Source organism: Scyliorhinus canicula, chromosome 14 (assembly GCF_902713615.1).
Source record: "Scyliorhinus canicula chromosome 14, sScyCan1.1, whole genome shotgun sequence".
In the NCBI taxonomy this organism is placed as follows: Eukaryota; Metazoa; Chordata; class Chondrichthyes; order Carcharhiniformes; family Scyliorhinidae; genus Scyliorhinus; species Scyliorhinus canicula.
The window spans coordinates 157531553-157548670 of record NC_052159.1 but is presented as its reverse complement, the minus strand read 5'-3'; the positions used below and the strand labels follow the sequence as shown (position 1 = coordinate 157548670).

The following is a 17118-nucleotide window of genomic DNA, read 5'->3' as shown; positions in this document are numbered from 1 at the left end:
AAAGCATTTTTTTGAATCAAGATAGAGTGAGTTCATTCAGTTGCAAATTTATTTCATTCTATCGTCAATGTTCAGGGAAACCTTTGGTCCATCATAGTTCATGTATACTTCATGCATGTGCAGATGCACGTGTGTTGGGGTGTGTGCGTGTGCCAGCTTTTGCGTGTGGGTGTTCAGATGAGACAATGGAAATGATCAATGAACATTGATGACAGTTTACTACGGACTCCGTTAAAGGTTAATATTCCAGCCGTATCTGTTCTTTTGAGTGTCACATCCTCATTCAACGATGAATACTGTAGGGTGGTCAAGCTGGGAATGGCTGCCGATACGTTCTTTTCATTTGGTAATTTAATACTCAAAATGCAAGATGATATAATAAAGTTGGATATACAAATACAACAACAACTTGTATCATATCTTTTTTATAATGTAATCAAATGTCCCAACACATTTCACAAGAAAACATGACAGTGACCAAAAGCTTGGCTGTAGAGGTAGGTTTTAAAGAGTGACTTCAAGGAGAAAAGTGAGGTGGAGAGGCAGAGAAAGAGCTAGGGAGGACATTTCAGAGCTTAGAGCTCAGGTAACCGAGGCAGTGCTGCTAAATGTGACGCAATTAAAATCAGGGATGGGCAATAAGTAGAATTGGAGGAGCAGAGAGACCCTGTAGGGTTATGGAGTTGAAGAATATTAGGAGATAGGGAGGGGCAAGGCCATGGAGGGGTTTAAAACAAGAATGAGAATTTTTAAATGGGAGTGGATCTAATGCAGGTCAGTGAGTACAAGGGTGATGGATGAACGGGACTTTCGCGAGAGTTAGGACACAGCAGCAAAGTTTAGAGGACCTCAAGTTTATACACAAAATATGGCACAAAGTAGAGATTTAAAATAAAATCTGAGAGATCGGCATTTCACAGTGACTGCGGACAGAAACTATTTAAGTTCATTGCACAGGAATAGCAGGAGATGCTGGGAATGTAAAAGGTCATTCAGAATATTAAAGCTTTGTTGTTACAACTTTGTTGTTGAATTCAATATCTGCTAAAGCTCATATTAAACATCCATGAATTCTACACATAATTTTCTTTGCATAAATAATATTTAATTTATTGGACCCTTTAAGTTTTTTGGGAAAAACACAGAAGCACCATCACAACAGAAACACTGAAGTCAAAGTAATAAAGAACCTGGAGAGATCAGAAACTACAGAAGAGGACCCTTTTAGATCGTGGAAAGAATCCAGACACACTTGAGGTAGACTCAGATGAAATACAATGCACATATAGAAGGTGCTTCCACTTAGTATGTACATTGCTTGTGTGAGAAAAATCAGAAGGTCATCATCGACACAACTTCATTTACTGGAAAAATCTTCGGCATTCCTGGATGATACATTCCAGAAATCAGAAGCTCAAGAGGCTACCCAGAGAAGCGGCAATGTTGCTGGGATCTCCACTTCAGCAACTCTCCATTGCAAGATCAGCAGTGGCAAGCTGTGTCTTGTTAAAATTCACCTTCCTGTCACTCCAAGGGGAAAAAAAATTCAGATTTTTTTTTTTTTAAACAGAGTGGGAACTCAACCAAATTCCTACGCAAAGTTCCTAAAGCTTTGAGATTACCTGCTGGTGGGAGTTAAGGGTCAATTTTTATAAATGCACATTCCCAGACTGTGGCCTTGTTGGAGACACACACTGTGGAACGACAAGAGAACTTCCCACAGCTTTTCCTTCATTACAACAATTGGAAAATTTATCCCTTAACCAAGATTTTTTTTAAAAACAGTAATTACAAATACAAAACTTTAACACCAAACGGCAGCTTTCACAAAACCGACTTACTGTGTGATTTCAATCTCTGCAATTCAAAAATATTTGTAAACTTTATCAAAGATTTCGCCTCTGATACCTATTCAAATGAAGTCTTTTACAAGTAAAATTTTTCATATCCTTTACATCAAACCACCAACCATCCAGGTTTTGTAATCCTCAAGCGGGGCTGACTGTCTTGCACACTGTCCTTTCTCAATATGCAAGTGGTGGATTTTGACGGAAGGTTATGATCCAGTCGTTTACAAAGTGGATGTGAACACAGAAGCGGAGTTGCCCCAATTGGCAGTGGTTTCAAAAGCTCATGTGCTTTTCAGGGGCTTGTTTGTGTGCCAGGTAAAGGAAGACGATACTGGACAGCGCGCTGACTAGGAAGATGACGTCGAACCAGCGGTGGTAGAAGTTAAACTGCAACTCCCCCAGGACCTCAGTGACAATGGTGCGATATTCAAGGGGCATGCTCATTCTCATCAGTAACACCGACGATACAAAATACATCCCCTGTGCCAAGAAACAGGACAAGAGGGTAAACATGGGAGCATCTTGCACATCAGAATAAATGTTCACATTTTTGATGCTACTGATAACTTGGATCAGGATTGAGGTTTGAAGCCATGGGATATCTGATCAGATGTAAATCTGTTCCCATTTTAAAATCATTACCATTTGCCTTTATCATTATTTTCCATTAATGTTCCTCTACGAAATGTTTACTTTATAACGCCCACTGCCTCAAGTTGTCACTCTGCATTTACACCCTAGTGCTGGGAGCAGTGCAATGCCTCCACTGGGAAGAGGCTGCAATTGCAGTGTGACATGTTTACATAGGCAATCACAAACTGTGGGAATTTATGAGAGCTATTTGCAAAAAGTGAACACATATTTCAACTGCTAACGTGGATAAAGCTCAATTTCGGTCACATTAAATAGAATGGCAAGAATATATGCAAGACAACTGATACACACAAAGGTTACAAGATGTTTCCCCTCCCTTAAAGAACAGAAGAAATAGGAGCAGGAGGAAGTCATTTGGCTCCCTCGCATCTGCTCTGCTGTTCAATAAAACCATGGCTGATCTGATTGGTCTGATCTTGGCCTTGATTGCACTTTCTTGCTGGGTTCCAAAACTCAAGGTGCGGCCTCACCAAAACCCTGTATAACTGCAGCAAGACATCCCTACTCCTGTACTCAAATCCTCTCGCTATGAAGGTCAGCACGCCATTAGCTTCCTCACCGCCTGCTGTACCCGAATGCCAACCTTCAGCGACTGTTCCACCATGACACCCAGGTCTAATGGCACTTCCTCTTTTCCTAAACTGCCACCATTCAGATAATCTGCCTTCCTGTTTTTGCGACCAAAGTGGATAACCTCACATTTACCCACATTATATTACCTTGAGTATTGTGGGCAGTTCTGATCTCCTAGTTTGAGGAAGGACATTCTTGCTATTGAGGGTGTCCAGCGAAGATTCACCAGACTAATTCCTGGGATGGCAGGACTGACATACGAAGAAAGACTGGATGGACTGGGCTTGTACTCACTGGAGTTTAGAAGAATGAGAGGGGATCCCATAGAAACATAAAATCCAGATGGGACTGGACAGGCTGGATACGGGAAGAATGTTCCCGATGTTGGAGACGTCCAGAACTAGGGGTCACAGCCTGAGAATAAGGGGTCAGCCATTCAGGACTGAGATGAGGAAAAACTTCTTCTCTCAGAGAGTTGTGAACTTGTGGAATTCTCTACCACAGAAAGCTGTTGGGGCCGGTTCATTGGATATATTCAAGAGGGAGCTGGACGTGGCCCTTGCGGCTAAAGGGATCGAGGGGAATGGAGAGAAAGCGGGAGTGGAATGCTGAATTTGCATGATCAGCCATGATCAAATTGAATGGCGATGCGGGCTCGAAGGGCTTGCTGGCCTACTCCTGCACCTATTTTCTATGTTTCTATGTCCAAGTCACCTTGCAGCCTCCTCACAGCACACACTGTCACCCAGCTTAGTATCGTCTGCAAATTTGGAGATATTGCATGCAATTCCTTCATCCAAATCATTAATGTATACTGTGAACAACTGGGGTCCCAGCACCGAACCCTGCGGTTCCCCACTAGTCACTGCCTGCCACTCTGAAAAGGACCCATTTACTCCCACTCTCTGCTTCCTGTCTGCCAGCCAGTTCTCTATCCACGTCAATACATTATCCCCAATACCATGAGCTTTAATTTTTCTCACTTATCTCTTGTGTGGGACCTTGTCAAAAGCCTTTTGAAAGTCCAGATACACAACGTCCACTGGTTTACCCTTGTCCACCCTACTGGTCACATCCTCAAAAAATTCCAGAAGATTTGTCAAGCATGATCTGCCCTGATACATAAATGTTCCAAACTAGTAAAAATTTCTCACTCTCAGAATTTACAGTGCTGAAGTGGGCCATTCAGCCCATCAAGTCGGCACCAGCCATTGGAAGCAGAACCCTACTCAACCCCACACCTCCACCCTATCCCTGTATCCCCACTTAACCTTTTTGGACACAAAGGTCAATTTAGCATGGCCAATCCACCTAACCTGCACATCTTTGGACTGTGGGAGGAAACCGAAGCACCCGGAGGAAACCCACACAGACATGGGGAGAACGTGCAAACTCCGCACAGACAGTGACCCAAGCTGGGAATCGAACCTGGGACCCTGGAGCTGTGAAGCAACTATGTTAACCACTATGCTACCGTGCCACCCTCAATTGAGAACAGTTTTGTTCTAGGAACTGGGTTTGCGATTGTCCAAACTCATTTAGGGCTCTTGTATCCAGCGGACAGAAACAATATTTGTCTGCTTAACTCGAGTTGCCTGTAAATCACTAACTAGCCATGCCACTTTATCAATGCTGTCATTACTTACCATAATCTGTGCAAGGACCAGTACTATAACATTAGATGATTTATTGCTGGAGATTGCATAAAAGAACTAGGAGAGAAACAAAATAAACATCAGGTTAAAACAGGTGAAAGGTATATCTACCAGAATATCAGGGATGGGGCGATGGAAAAACAAGAGAAACTGCGATTGCTCTCCTTTTGTTTCCATCTTTTCTTTCTTTACCATACCCATTACCACTCCTTTCAGCTTTTGTGCCATGAAACCTTTGGTCACTTCATAGAGTACATAGAACATACAGTGCAGAAGGAGGCCATTCGGCCCATCGAGTCTGCACCGACCCACTGAAGCCCTCACTTCCACCCTATCCCCGTAACCCAATAACCCCTCCAAACCTTTTTTGTCACTAAAGGCAATTTATCATGGGCAATCCACCTAACCTGCACGTCTTTGGACTGTGGGAGGAAACCGGAGCACCCGGAGGAAACCCACGCAGACACGGGGAGAACGTGCAGACTCTGCACAGACAGTGACCCAGCGGGGAATCGACCCTGGCGCTGTGAAGCCACAGTGCTACCGTGCTACCCACGGTATGTAATCTCTCCAAGTTATTGTAAACCTTCCCTCTTGCCCTTCTTGCTCCTGCCCTCCTTTCACTGTCTCAAAACATGTTACATTTCTCACGGAGCTGCATCCCATCTTTCGATTAGACACTTTGCAACTTTCTAGACTCTCAGTTCAACAATTTCAGACCATGAACTCTGTTCCCCATTTTGATCCTGTTTTTTTTTTTTAGTTATGTGCTGGTTTGAAATGGGTCCCTCATGCTTTTGCACAACCGTTCATTAATCTGGCATTCACGCTCACTCTGAACAAAATGCGGTGTCTCCTTACTACAACCATTACCGCTCCCTCTGCCTTTTATTCTGGGACATCTATGTCACCCACTCCCCCTTCCCCTCTCTTCTCCTTCCCCCTCCCGTCTTTCGATGGCACATCACCCATCACATTTCTACCTCTCTTCAGTTCTGAAGGGCCATTTTTAACTTGAAACATTTCTCTCTTCACAGATGTTGCTGGACCTGCTGAGTGTTTCTGTTTTGACTGCTCTCCTCACAGCAGCGAAGGTTGAGGGGGGGATTTCATAGAGATGTTCATTATTATTATGGTAGGTTGTTCGGAAGGCCCATTCGAACTTTCTCAAGAATAACTAGAGATGACAATGTTAGCCGAAATCCACATTCTGTGAATGAACTGCAGCTACTAACTATGTGCCAGCGTAGAGTTATGCAGAAACAAACGCTTAATGGCCAGTGTACGGAGAAAGAGTGTTGCTTGTGTGTGAGTGAGTGAGAGCATACATATGTACACAGATATACATGAGCATGTGTGAAAGTCTGTGTCTAGGAGAGATAGTGCGTGAGTATGTACACAGATATGCGAGTCCATGCACGAGACCAAAGCTGTGCAGGTTAGATGGATTAGCCATGCTAAATTGATCCTGAAGTATTCAAGGATGTGCAGGTTAGGTGGGTACAGGGGAGTGGGCCTAAGTAGAGCGCACTTTCGGAGGTTGGGTGCAAGCCGATGAGCTGAATGGCCTCCTTCTGCACTGTAGTGATTCTATGGATACATGTCTAAGAGAGAGGCAATCTGCACGTTTGTGTTTTGGTGTGTGTTAGAGCAGAATGCACACAGATATATGTGAGTCCTTGATGTGAGTCAGCGTGTGCTCCCTTGTGTATATTTTGCTTCTTTTGCTTTCTCCTGTACTGCTCTTCGTTGGGTTTCTGTCTCTGTGCTGTTCTGGTTCTGTACCTTGTTTATAATTCCCCCCCTCTCACCTTTGTGGTTGCCTTTCTCACTCTCTCACTATTCTGACTCGTCTTCTCCCTGTTTTTGTCTGCTCTCTTCCCCCTTCTTCCTCAGCTCAAATCGGTTGGCAGGTGGTGGGAGGCACAGTGCAGATTGGGTTTGGGGCAGGGGGTGACTGGGAGAGGGATCTTGGCCAGGGTCATGGACCGGTAATGAGAGAGAAGAGATCAGATCCCATCCCCAAAAATCCAGGTCCAGCCCCTGGCACTGTGGTATAGGGTGTCACCCTCCCTTAGAGACACAAATTGAGAGCTGGGAGAACCGCAGGTTACTGATGTAATAAACACATTGCCAGCTATGTTGTATTTCAAATCTTGCAGCCAGCTGTGACAGAAATAGCACAAATTGTGCAGCAGCAGCAAGAAAATTAAAGATTAACAGTAATTCGATAATAACGCAGTTATCCTTTGCACTGAATAAAGACATACAGATAAAGCTGAACGTAAGTTTGTGCACATACCTTGGTGAGTGTGATCAATAAGCCCCGAATAGAAGTGACAATGATAATTCCCACAAGAATAAAGGAGATATGTTGAGACCAAAACTTCACCTGCATTTAAAGAAAACCAACATGAAAATGTTACTTGAAAACAGAACATTTCCCATTCTGCTCAGAAACCAGGAGCCGTGAGAGAGAGAATATACAATAACTCAGAGCTAACATAATCTTACATGCCATAGAATTTACAGTGCCATTTGGCCCATCGCGTCTGCACCGGCCCTTGGAAAGAGCACCCTACGTCTCCACCCAATTCCCATAATCCAGTAACCCCATCTAACCTTTTGGACACGAGGGGACAATTGATCATGGTCAATTCACCTAACCTGCACATCTTTGGACTGTGGGAGGAAACCGGAGCACCCGGAGGAAACCCACGCAGAAACGGGGGAGAACGTGCAGACTCCGCACAGACAGTGAGCTGAGGCCGGAATTGAACCCAGGACCCTGAAGTTGTGAGGCAACAGTGCTAAACACTGTGTTGCCATGCCACCTATGTGAGAGAGAATGACCCAGAGCACTTCACCGCCAATTAAGAACTTTTGAACTGTAGTCATTGTTGCATTGTAGGAAATACAGCAGCCAATTTGCGCACAGCAAGCTCCCACCAATAGTAATGCAATAATGATCACTTATTTTGTGATTATTATTGATCAGGATGCTGGGTGGAACCTCCTTGCTCTTCTTTGAAATAGTAGTCAAGAGGTCTTTTACGGGACACTGTGGAGGTCTTGAATAGGGATGTGGTTTTGGTTTAACGTCTCACCCGAAAGTCAACACCCCCAACAGTACAGCACACCCTCAGTGTCAGCCTTGAAGTGTCAGCCTTGATTTTTGCATTCAGGCCCTGGAATGGGGCTGGAGCCCAGAACTTTCTGACTCAGAGGCAAGTCCGAAGCCCACTGACATCTCGGGGGCATTGAGGACAAATGTTTGTAACAATATATCAACTGTGATAACAGGATCAGTTCAAGTATAATTAGGTGATATAACTGAAAAGCTCATTTACGAGTAGGCTGAACTTTGATGGACTGAGCGACCTTTGTTTCTTAACCCTGATTTTTATGTTGTCAGCTACGAAAAAGGAAAGAACAGTATTCGCACCAGCACGGCCACCCACACTCAAAGTCAGGGTTCACCCGGGGCTTAATTAATTTTTCCATTTATGCATGACTGATTGAAACGGATCTTTGCTCTCCTGACTGCCATACAGGTTATTTTGATTGCGTCAATGTCATGGGAAACACATCACTGAACCTGCTATCTACTTTGATTTGATATCTGGGAATAGGTCACAGAAACGTTCAGCGCAGAAGAGGCCCTTTGGCCCATCGAGTCTGCAATGACACACCTGACCTACCTACTGAACCCCATTTGCCAGCACTTGGCCCATAGCCCTGAATGTTACAGCGTGCCAAGTTCTCACCCAGATACTTTAAAAAAGATGTGAGGTTACCCACCTCGACACTCCCCCCCCCCCCGTCCCGGACAGTGCATTCCAGGTCAAACACTGAAGGGAACTTAAAATATTACAAAATTAGTTCCCATGAAACTGAGCTCAGTTCCATATTAAAGATAAAGTGAAAATGTGCTTTCTAATTCGTTAACGTTGCAACTATGCCAGTCTCGCCTCTTCAGTTTGGATTCTGCTGAGTCCGTATTTTGTCATGTGCGAGTACCTTTAAGAAATGGGTGTTTAAGAAATGTACCTTTAAGAAATGGGTATTTATCAGTGATGTGGGAGTGTGGGTGGAGCTGGACTGCCTGTCAGCTTTTTACTTTTGTTTTAGTCCGTTTGCTGCAGGGTGTGTTTCAGTTTTGTTTTCAGTGTTGGAGCTGAAGAGCCAGACAGATCAGGTGTACTGTTGATCTCTCTGCCATGAAAAGACTATCTCTTGATCATTTGGTGAATTCGGAATTATAAATGTTTTCAGTAGTGAATGTAAATCTGATGTGCTTCTGTTAAAAGGTGTTTCTTTTGTCTTCTGGATGTTGTTTGGGAAGTTATTAAGGATTACTGAGTGTTGTATTCTTTGGGGGTTGTATTTGAATTAATGGTTGCTGAGATGTTCACTGTATGTTTTAAAAAGGTTAACTTGAGTTCATAGAATAAACATTGTTTTGCTTTAAAAAATACTTTTCCATTTCTGCTGTACCACACCTGTAGAGTGGGCCATGTGCTCCCCATACCACAATCTAGTAAAAGTTGTGGGTCAGGTGAACTCCATGATACACTTTGGGGTTCTCTAAACCCTGGCCCAGAACAATTTTCAAGAGGATTTTGCCTCATTGTAGGCACATCCCTGGCAAAACAACCAGAGGGGAGATGAGGAGAAATTTAACACACTGCATTGGGACTGCAGGGCAGTGAAGCAGATTCACTTTCAAAAAGGAATTGGATAAATAGATGAAAAAGAGAAATTGACACGGCTATGGGGAGAGGTCAGGGGACTAACTGGCTATCTTTCAATGGGCCAGCACAGGCATTCGTGTGCTTTACGATTCTATACCACATCAGAGTCCCAAGATCTGTCAGCACCAGTTAGTTGAAATGTGTAAATTAACAAAGACATGATTAAGGAAGATATAGTGGAGAAGTTAGGGCTGTTTTTGGGGCGGCACAGTGGTTAGCACTGCTGCCACACAGTGCCAGGGACGCGGGTTCAATTCCAGCCTCAGGTGACTGTCTGCGTGTGTTTTGAACTTTCTCCCCGTGTCTGCGTAGGTTTCCTCCGGGTGCTCCGGTTTTCTCCCAGTCCAAAGATGTGTGGGTTAGGTGGATTGGCCATGCTAAACTTCCCCTTAGTGTCCAGGGATGTGCAAGTTAAATTACAGGGATATGGCGGGGTGGACGGAGGAGTGTAAATGGGTAGAGTGTTCTTTCAAAGGGTTGGTGCATGCTTGATGGGCTGAATGACCTCCTTTTGCACTGTAGGAATTCTGTGATTCTATATTTTCCTCAGAGAAATGAAGGCTGAGAGGAGATTAATCAAAATCATGAGGGATCTAGATTAAATGGATAGAGAGAAACTGTTCCCACATGTGAAAGGATCTAGAATAAGAGGGCAGGTGGTAAAAGAAGCGAGAGAGAGAATAGGAAGACTTTTTCACGCAACTCATGGTTAGGGTCTGGAATGCACTGTCTGAGAGTGTGGTGGAGGCAGGTTCACACAGCGAGGGTTAGGATTTGGAATGTACTGTCTGAGAGTGTGGTGGAGGCAGGTTCACACAGCGAGGGTTAGGATTTGGAATGTACTGTCTGAGAGTGTGGTGGAGGCAGATTCACACAGCGAGGGGTGAGGGTCTGGAATGCACTGTCTGTGAGTGTGGTGGAGGCAGATTCACACAGCGAGTGGTTAGGGTCTGGAATGCACTGTCTGTGAGTGTGGTGGAGGCAGATTCACACAGCGAGTGGTTAGGGTCTGGAATGCACTGTCTGTGAGTGTGGTGGAGGCAGATTCACACAGCGAGTGGTTAGGGTCTGGAATGTACTGTCTGAGAGTGTGGTTCAGGCAGGTTCGATTGAAGCATTCAAAATGGAATCAGAGTGCTATCGAAAAGGATCGTTCAGGGTTATGGGGAGAAGGTGAGAGAATGGAACTAGGTGAGTTGGTCATTCAAAGAGCTAGTGTGGACACGATGGGCCGAATGACCTCTTTCTGCACCTTACCAATTCTGTGATTCCGGGGAAACTTTGTCTGCGACCTCTATGATACGCCAACTATGCAGCCTTCTTTAGGGCAGCACGGTGGCGCACTGGGACTGCAGCACCGAGGACCCGGGTTCGATCCCGGCCCTGGGTCACTGTCCGCGAGGAGTTTGCACTTTCTCCCCATGTCTGCGTGGGTTTCACCCCCACAACCTAAAAGATGTGCAGGTTAGGTGGATTGGCCATGCTAAATTGTTCCTGAGGGTACTCTCAACTGAAAAAAAAACTATGCAACCTTCAAACACAAAAGCTTGGCAGTTCGTGTACTGGAGTGATGTACTTTGATGGTTAAATGGCTTTCCCCTCATTCCTGAACTCTATTTATGTTCTTAACTCCATTTTGGATGACTTGATGAAGAGTGGCAGGTGTGTGTTAAGCAATGGCTATTTACTTTAAGAATCAGGACGGTAGGGATTCAACCAGTGTTACTCATTGCCCAAGATCGAGAAGTCAGTGGGCAAAAACTTGTACTCACATCAAACTGAATGCCCAAGTAGTTCACCGTGATCTCTATACCGCGAGTGACCGGGTCTGTTTTACCAACTCGATCAAAGACAATATTTATGGTTGCCTGCAATTTAATGAGGGGAAAAATACAAATCAAACATCCAACAAGAGCCAGCTTATCTGCACTGGATTACATTTCAGTTACATCCGAGCTCGCAAGTGTTAACATAGCTGAATAAGAATTGGTGAATGCTATCTTGGTGGTGTCAGATTTAATGCCAACGTCAAGTGCTTAAAACTAACTCACTGAGCCCTTTGTAGTCTGATTGCTGCACACAAGACCTGCAGGATATAATCAGCCCCTTGAACATGTTCCACCATTCAATTAGAACATAATTGATCCATATCTTAACTCATCTACCTGCTTTAGTTCTGTAGACCTTAATCCTCTTACCCAACAAAAATGGGGTGCTCTCAAAATTTTCTCACAACCCTTTGTGTGAAGAATAACAGAACTTTATGTTCTACGGAAACCAAATACCGATTGAAACACAGATTTCCAACCATCAATGCAATAATAAATTAGCTGCAGAGCTTCCTTTTGGAGCTCGTCTTTGAGGAAGTGGTGACTTAACGCATTTCAAAATAGGAGCAATGACACTTCGCACTGAAATGAGGGAAAATGCTTTTAAACACAGAAGGGGGTGAATCTTTGCAATTCTCCATCCAAAAGGCTGTGGAGTCTCAGTCATTGTACATGTTTAAAGCAGCAAATAATAGATTTCCGATTCACATTAACGTCAAGGATTATGGGGATAATGGGTGTGGGGCGCGGGGAAGGGATGTAGTTGTGTGTGGGGTGGGGATCGGGGAGTTGTGTATGGGGTGGGAGTTTGTGGGGGGGGGGGGGGATTGTGTGCAGGGCAGCGGGGTGTAATGTATGTGGGACAACAAAATACCAACAGGACAAGCTGTTGGGTAAGATTTATTTGAGATGAGCAATGAGTTGCCTGGGTTTTACAGGGCTGGGGATTTGGTGATTACAAATAGTCGCTCGTCACTATTAATGCTTCCATCGACCCCACCCTTGTCCTTTCTGTATGCAGCAGTTTCATTTGAAAGCTTACTCACCATGAAGATTTTCCAGACACAGTATATAGAGAAAAAGTAACCCAAGAAATTGAAATATTTTCCTTGAAATGTTTTTGAGTATTCAATTCTTTCCTGCAAAAGTTAAAAAGGAGACATGCTTTTAGTGCCAACTTTCTGCGATTCAAGGATGTTTCTGTTAGTAAGAAAGTGGAGAGGTTAATCTCATTTAACCTTGAGGGAAGATCTGGAATTCTCCCAATCCAGTTATTTTTCATTCACGTGCAGTTTACGTGCTCATAATCTCTTTGTTGCACATGGCTGCATTGGAACTATTCCATTTCCTCAGAACACAGTGGATCAAAGGCAAAAAAACCCAGGAGACATGAAAAACAAGATCTTGTTTTGAAACAACTTCCAAAGAAGCTACGCTAATCCTTTATATAACACTGATTAGACCTCGGTTAGGAGTATTATGCCCAGTTCTGGCCAGCAGACTTTAGGAAGGATGTCAAAGATTTGGAGACGGTGCAGAGAAGGTTTACTAGGCTCGTATCCAGAATGATAGACTTCAGTCAAATGGAGGGACTGGAGGAGCTAGGATTGTTCGCCTTAGAGCAGGGAAGGTTAAGGGAAATTTGATGCCGGTGTTCAACATCATGATGGTTTTGATAAGTAAATAAGGAAAAACTGTTAACGCAGGCAGAAGGGTTGGTAACCAGAGGGGCACAGGTTGAAGAGAATTGGCAAAAGAACCAGAGGCGAGATCAGGATAACTTTCCTGTAACGAGTTATGATGATCTGCAGCTTGCTGCCTGAAACGGGGTGAAAACAGAAGCAATAGTAGCTGTCAAAGGGAGCTGCATAAGTTCTTGAAAGGGAGACTTTGGGGGAAAAGCAGGGGAGTGGGACTAATCGGATAGTTCTTTCAAAGAGTCAGCACAGACACAAATGGCCTCCTTCTGTGTTATGAAATTCTATCCCACGTATCAGCAACTTGAGATATCTGTATGTTAATGAAGACTTGTTTAAAACTTTGTATGTAGCTCCCATGATATGTAACCAAGCAGCTCACAGCCACAAATTGCAGTGGCTCTCCTGCTATAGTGACTCCACAGGAAATAATTAATATTCTACACCATGCATTTTCCTGTGGGGATTATCTCAATTTATTTTAAAAGTGACATACCACTGTCACTTCCCAAATTAATTTTCCATTATGCTGTAATTTTCACTGTTATAAGATTTAGGGGAAACTTGTTAACAATACGTTTGAAAACTGCTTCCCCACAGCACTCAAGCTGGTTATACTCTTGGCGGGTCTTCTTTTCTAAGCAGGAGGCTATCCACTTTGGTAGCAAAAACAGGACAGATTATCTGAATGGCTATAGATTGAGCAAGGGGAACGTGCACTGAAGCCTGTGTGTCCTTATGCACCAGTCGCTGAAAGTAAGCATGCAGATGCAGCAGGTGATGAACAAGGCAAATGGCATTTTGGACTTCATAGTGACAGAATTCGAATACAGGAGCAGGGCCGTCTTGCTGGAATTATACAGGGCCTTGGTGAGACCATGTCTGGAGTATTGTGTGTAGTTTTGGTCTCCTTATCCGAGGAAGGATGTTCTTGCTCTCGAGTGCAGCGAAGATTTACCAGACTGATTCCTGGAACGGCTGGACTGACATACGTGGTGAGATTGAGTTGGTTGTAATTGTCAATTTCGGCTGGCAGATTTAAACAGAGGAATCTCGGCAGCCGTTCCCTGTGCATCACGCACTGAGTGCTGCATTGTCAGAGATGAGGACATTAAATGGATGGCCTCATCTGTCCTCTGTGGTGGATGTGAAGGGTGCCGCAGCCACTACTGTGAAGGGGAGCAGAGGGAATTCTTCTCCTAACGTTCAGCTTGGTGATGACCAGCACGAGGGGACATAGCTTTAAATTGAGGAGAGATAGATATAGGACAGATGTCAGAGATAGATTCTTTACTCAGAGAGTAGTAAGGGCGTGGAATGCCCTGCCTGCAACAGTAGTGGACTCGCCAACACTAAACGCATTCAAATGGTCATTGGATAGACATATGGCCGATAAGGGAATAGTGTAGATGGGCTTTAGAGTGGTTTCACAGGTCGGCACAACATCGAGGGCCGAAGGGCCTGTACTGCGCTGTAATGTTCTATGTTCATATTTATTCCTCAATAAACATTTCTACCTGTCATTATCATGCTGCTGGGAGCTTGCTGTGCACAAATTGGCTGCTGTGTTACATTACAAGAGTGACTACACTTAAAGTACTTCACTGGCCTTCCTGCCCCGAGGTTGTGAAGAGCACTATGGAAATGCAAATTTATTATTTCTTTCTCCCAGCAGTGCCCATACACAGATGTTACTATTCTTCAAATATTAGCCACTCAGGCAGACAAGGATTGCAGGGTAAGAAATAATTCAAGTGTCATACTTCTGACTTTTTTCTATTTATGGTTAAACGCCAAAATCCAGGCAGAGGAAAAGTTGGTTAGCGAGTCAGCAGACACAACACTGAGGCTGCAGCACCATCATTGGCAAGACAGTGTAACTACAGCAGCCAAGTTAAACAGGAGAGTTTCCATTAGAAATATCCAACAGGAATAGATAATGGGGAAAAAGCTGACACAAAACGGTGACCAGAAGATGCAAACACAAGAGGGTGGTGAAAGTAGATCCAATAGTAACTCTCCAAAGGCAACTGGGTATACAGTTGAAAGGGAAAACATTTGCAGGGCTACGGGGAAAGAGCAGGGAAGTGGGACTCATTGGATAGCTGTTTCAAAGGGCCAGCAGAGGCAGGAGGGGCTGAGTGGCCTTCATCTGTGTTGTATCATTCCATGAATAGAAGTTATGTTTGATAGAAAGGGAACGAAGGAGATTTTGAATACAGCATAAAAAAGTAACTTTTGATCTTTTCCAGTAGTTTAAAATTGTTGTGGGTACGGCCTGTACTATTTCAGATGGTGGAGAAATGGTGAATTTAATAATACCTTAGTTGCGTGAAGATCAACTGTCTCGAGAAATAACTGCCGGCTCAGTTCCTCCAGTGCATCCACCTCTTGCTGAATAAGTGAGAGATCTGAAGGGAAATGTTAAAGAAAGCACCAAGTGAACCACACTGAACTCAGCGTGGCACGCACGAACTGTATCTTTCATTGCAGGAGTAACAAAAAGCCATATGCAGGTTAAATAAATGACGGAAGTCTGAACTATTTACAAGAAATGATGCGTGTGTTCTTTTAACACGCTTCAGGAGCTACTGTGCCAGTTATGGTTTCCATATTGTAAAATTATATACAGGTACTGGAGAAAGTGCAAAACAAGATATATAAAGCTGACACTGGAACTGAGATGACCAATTGGGAAAGACAGAACAGGCTGGAGCACTTTTCTCTAAAAGAAACATGGGTCTGAGGGGTGACCTAATAGATGTTAAGATAAGGAAAGGGTTTGATAGAGTAGACATAAAGATATTTACAAACGGGGGATCCAAAATTACGGGCCATAAATATAAGATACCAATATCTGCAAGGCAGCACAGTAGCATAGTGGTTAGCACTGTTTCTTCACAGCTCCAGGGTCCTAGGTTCGATTCTCGGCTTGAGTCACTGTCTGTGCAGAGTCTGCACGTTTTCCCCGTGTCTGCGTGGGTTTCCTCCGGGTGCTCCGGTTTCCTCCCAAAGGTCCAAAGATGTGCAGGTTAGGTGGATTGGACTTGCTAAATTACCCTTAGTGTCCAAAAAAATAGGTTGGGTGGGGTTATAAGGTGGATGTGTGAGCTTGGGTAGGGGGCCCTTTACAAGGGCCGATGCAGATTCGATGGGCCAAATGGCCTCCTTCTGCACTGTAGATTTTATGATTTATGAATAAACCCAAATGGGGAATTCAGGAAAACACCTTCATCCAAAGAGTGTGGTGAGAATGTGGAACTCGCTCCCACAGTGAGTGGTTGAGGTGAATAATATCAATACATTTAAGGGAAGCTGGATAAAGACATATGGGGGGGGGGGGGGGGGGGGGGGGAGAGAGGAATAGAAAGACATCCTCATGGGGTGAGGTTAAGAGGGGATGGGAGGAGGTTCATGTGGAGCAGCTTGCGTGCTGTAAATTGTATGTTGCTCATTGTATAACGGATAGCTTTGAAATCCATTCCGTGTAAAACAACACGGCATATCCTCATTTCAAGGTACAGAATGTGGCACTCAGTTTAGTCATTGCAAAAGGATATTTTCACTGTTGGAAGATGATGATGTCACACTTTTAATCATTCCCCAAAATCCTGCAGGCTTATTCTGCACCTCGCCACGTTGGTACATCATCCTCCTGGTCATGGCAATTCTATTAGGAGACCAAACAAGAAGTCAATCAGATAGGACATCTTCCATGGGTCAGGCACATTACCCAGTCAAACACAATACCACCAATCAATAGAAAGGTTATCTGGAACTCAATAGGCAACCAAGGAAGGGATCGAGTCAGAAACCACAGTGTGTGGTTTTGAGTCAGGATATTTATTTGACACTTAAATAACAGCAAAATACTGTGGGTGCTGGAAATCTGAAAAAAAAACAGAAAGTGCTGGAAAAACTCAGCAGGTCTGGCAGTGTCTGTAGAGAGAAACAGAGTTAACGTTTTGAGTCAAATGTGACTCTGCTTCAGCGCTCCCTGAGATTAACAGCAGACAGCAGAATATGGAGAGGAAAAGGTATTGGAATGAGGATGTGGGGAGATTAGAATCTCAGTGTTATCCTATTATAAATACAGAAGCCTATTA

The 17118-nt window shown here is 44.1% G+C and overlaps 1 protein-coding gene across 1 annotated transcript in view; it reads right to left on the bottom strand.

Moving 5' to 3' along the window:
* Positions 1-409: 409 nt before the first annotated feature.
* The window catches only part of si:ch73-390b10.2 (Golgi pH regulator), a 54551-nt gene continuing 37842 nt past the window's right edge, over positions 410-17118 (bottom strand). Inside the window, exons 8-14 of the mRNA XM_038817885.1 lie at positions 16573-16682; positions 15335-15423; positions 12362-12454; positions 11259-11354; positions 7035-7124; positions 4724-4789; positions 410-2330 (exon numbers count right to left, since the gene is read on the bottom strand). Coding sequence (XP_038673813.1) covers positions 2124-2330; positions 4724-4789; positions 7035-7124; positions 11259-11354; positions 12362-12454; positions 15335-15423; positions 16573-16682 — 751 coding nt within the window. The 3' untranslated portion in view covers positions 410-2123. The remainder of the gene's footprint in view (positions 2331-4723; positions 4790-7034; positions 7125-11258; positions 11355-12361; positions 12455-15334; positions 15424-16572; positions 16683-17118) is intronic.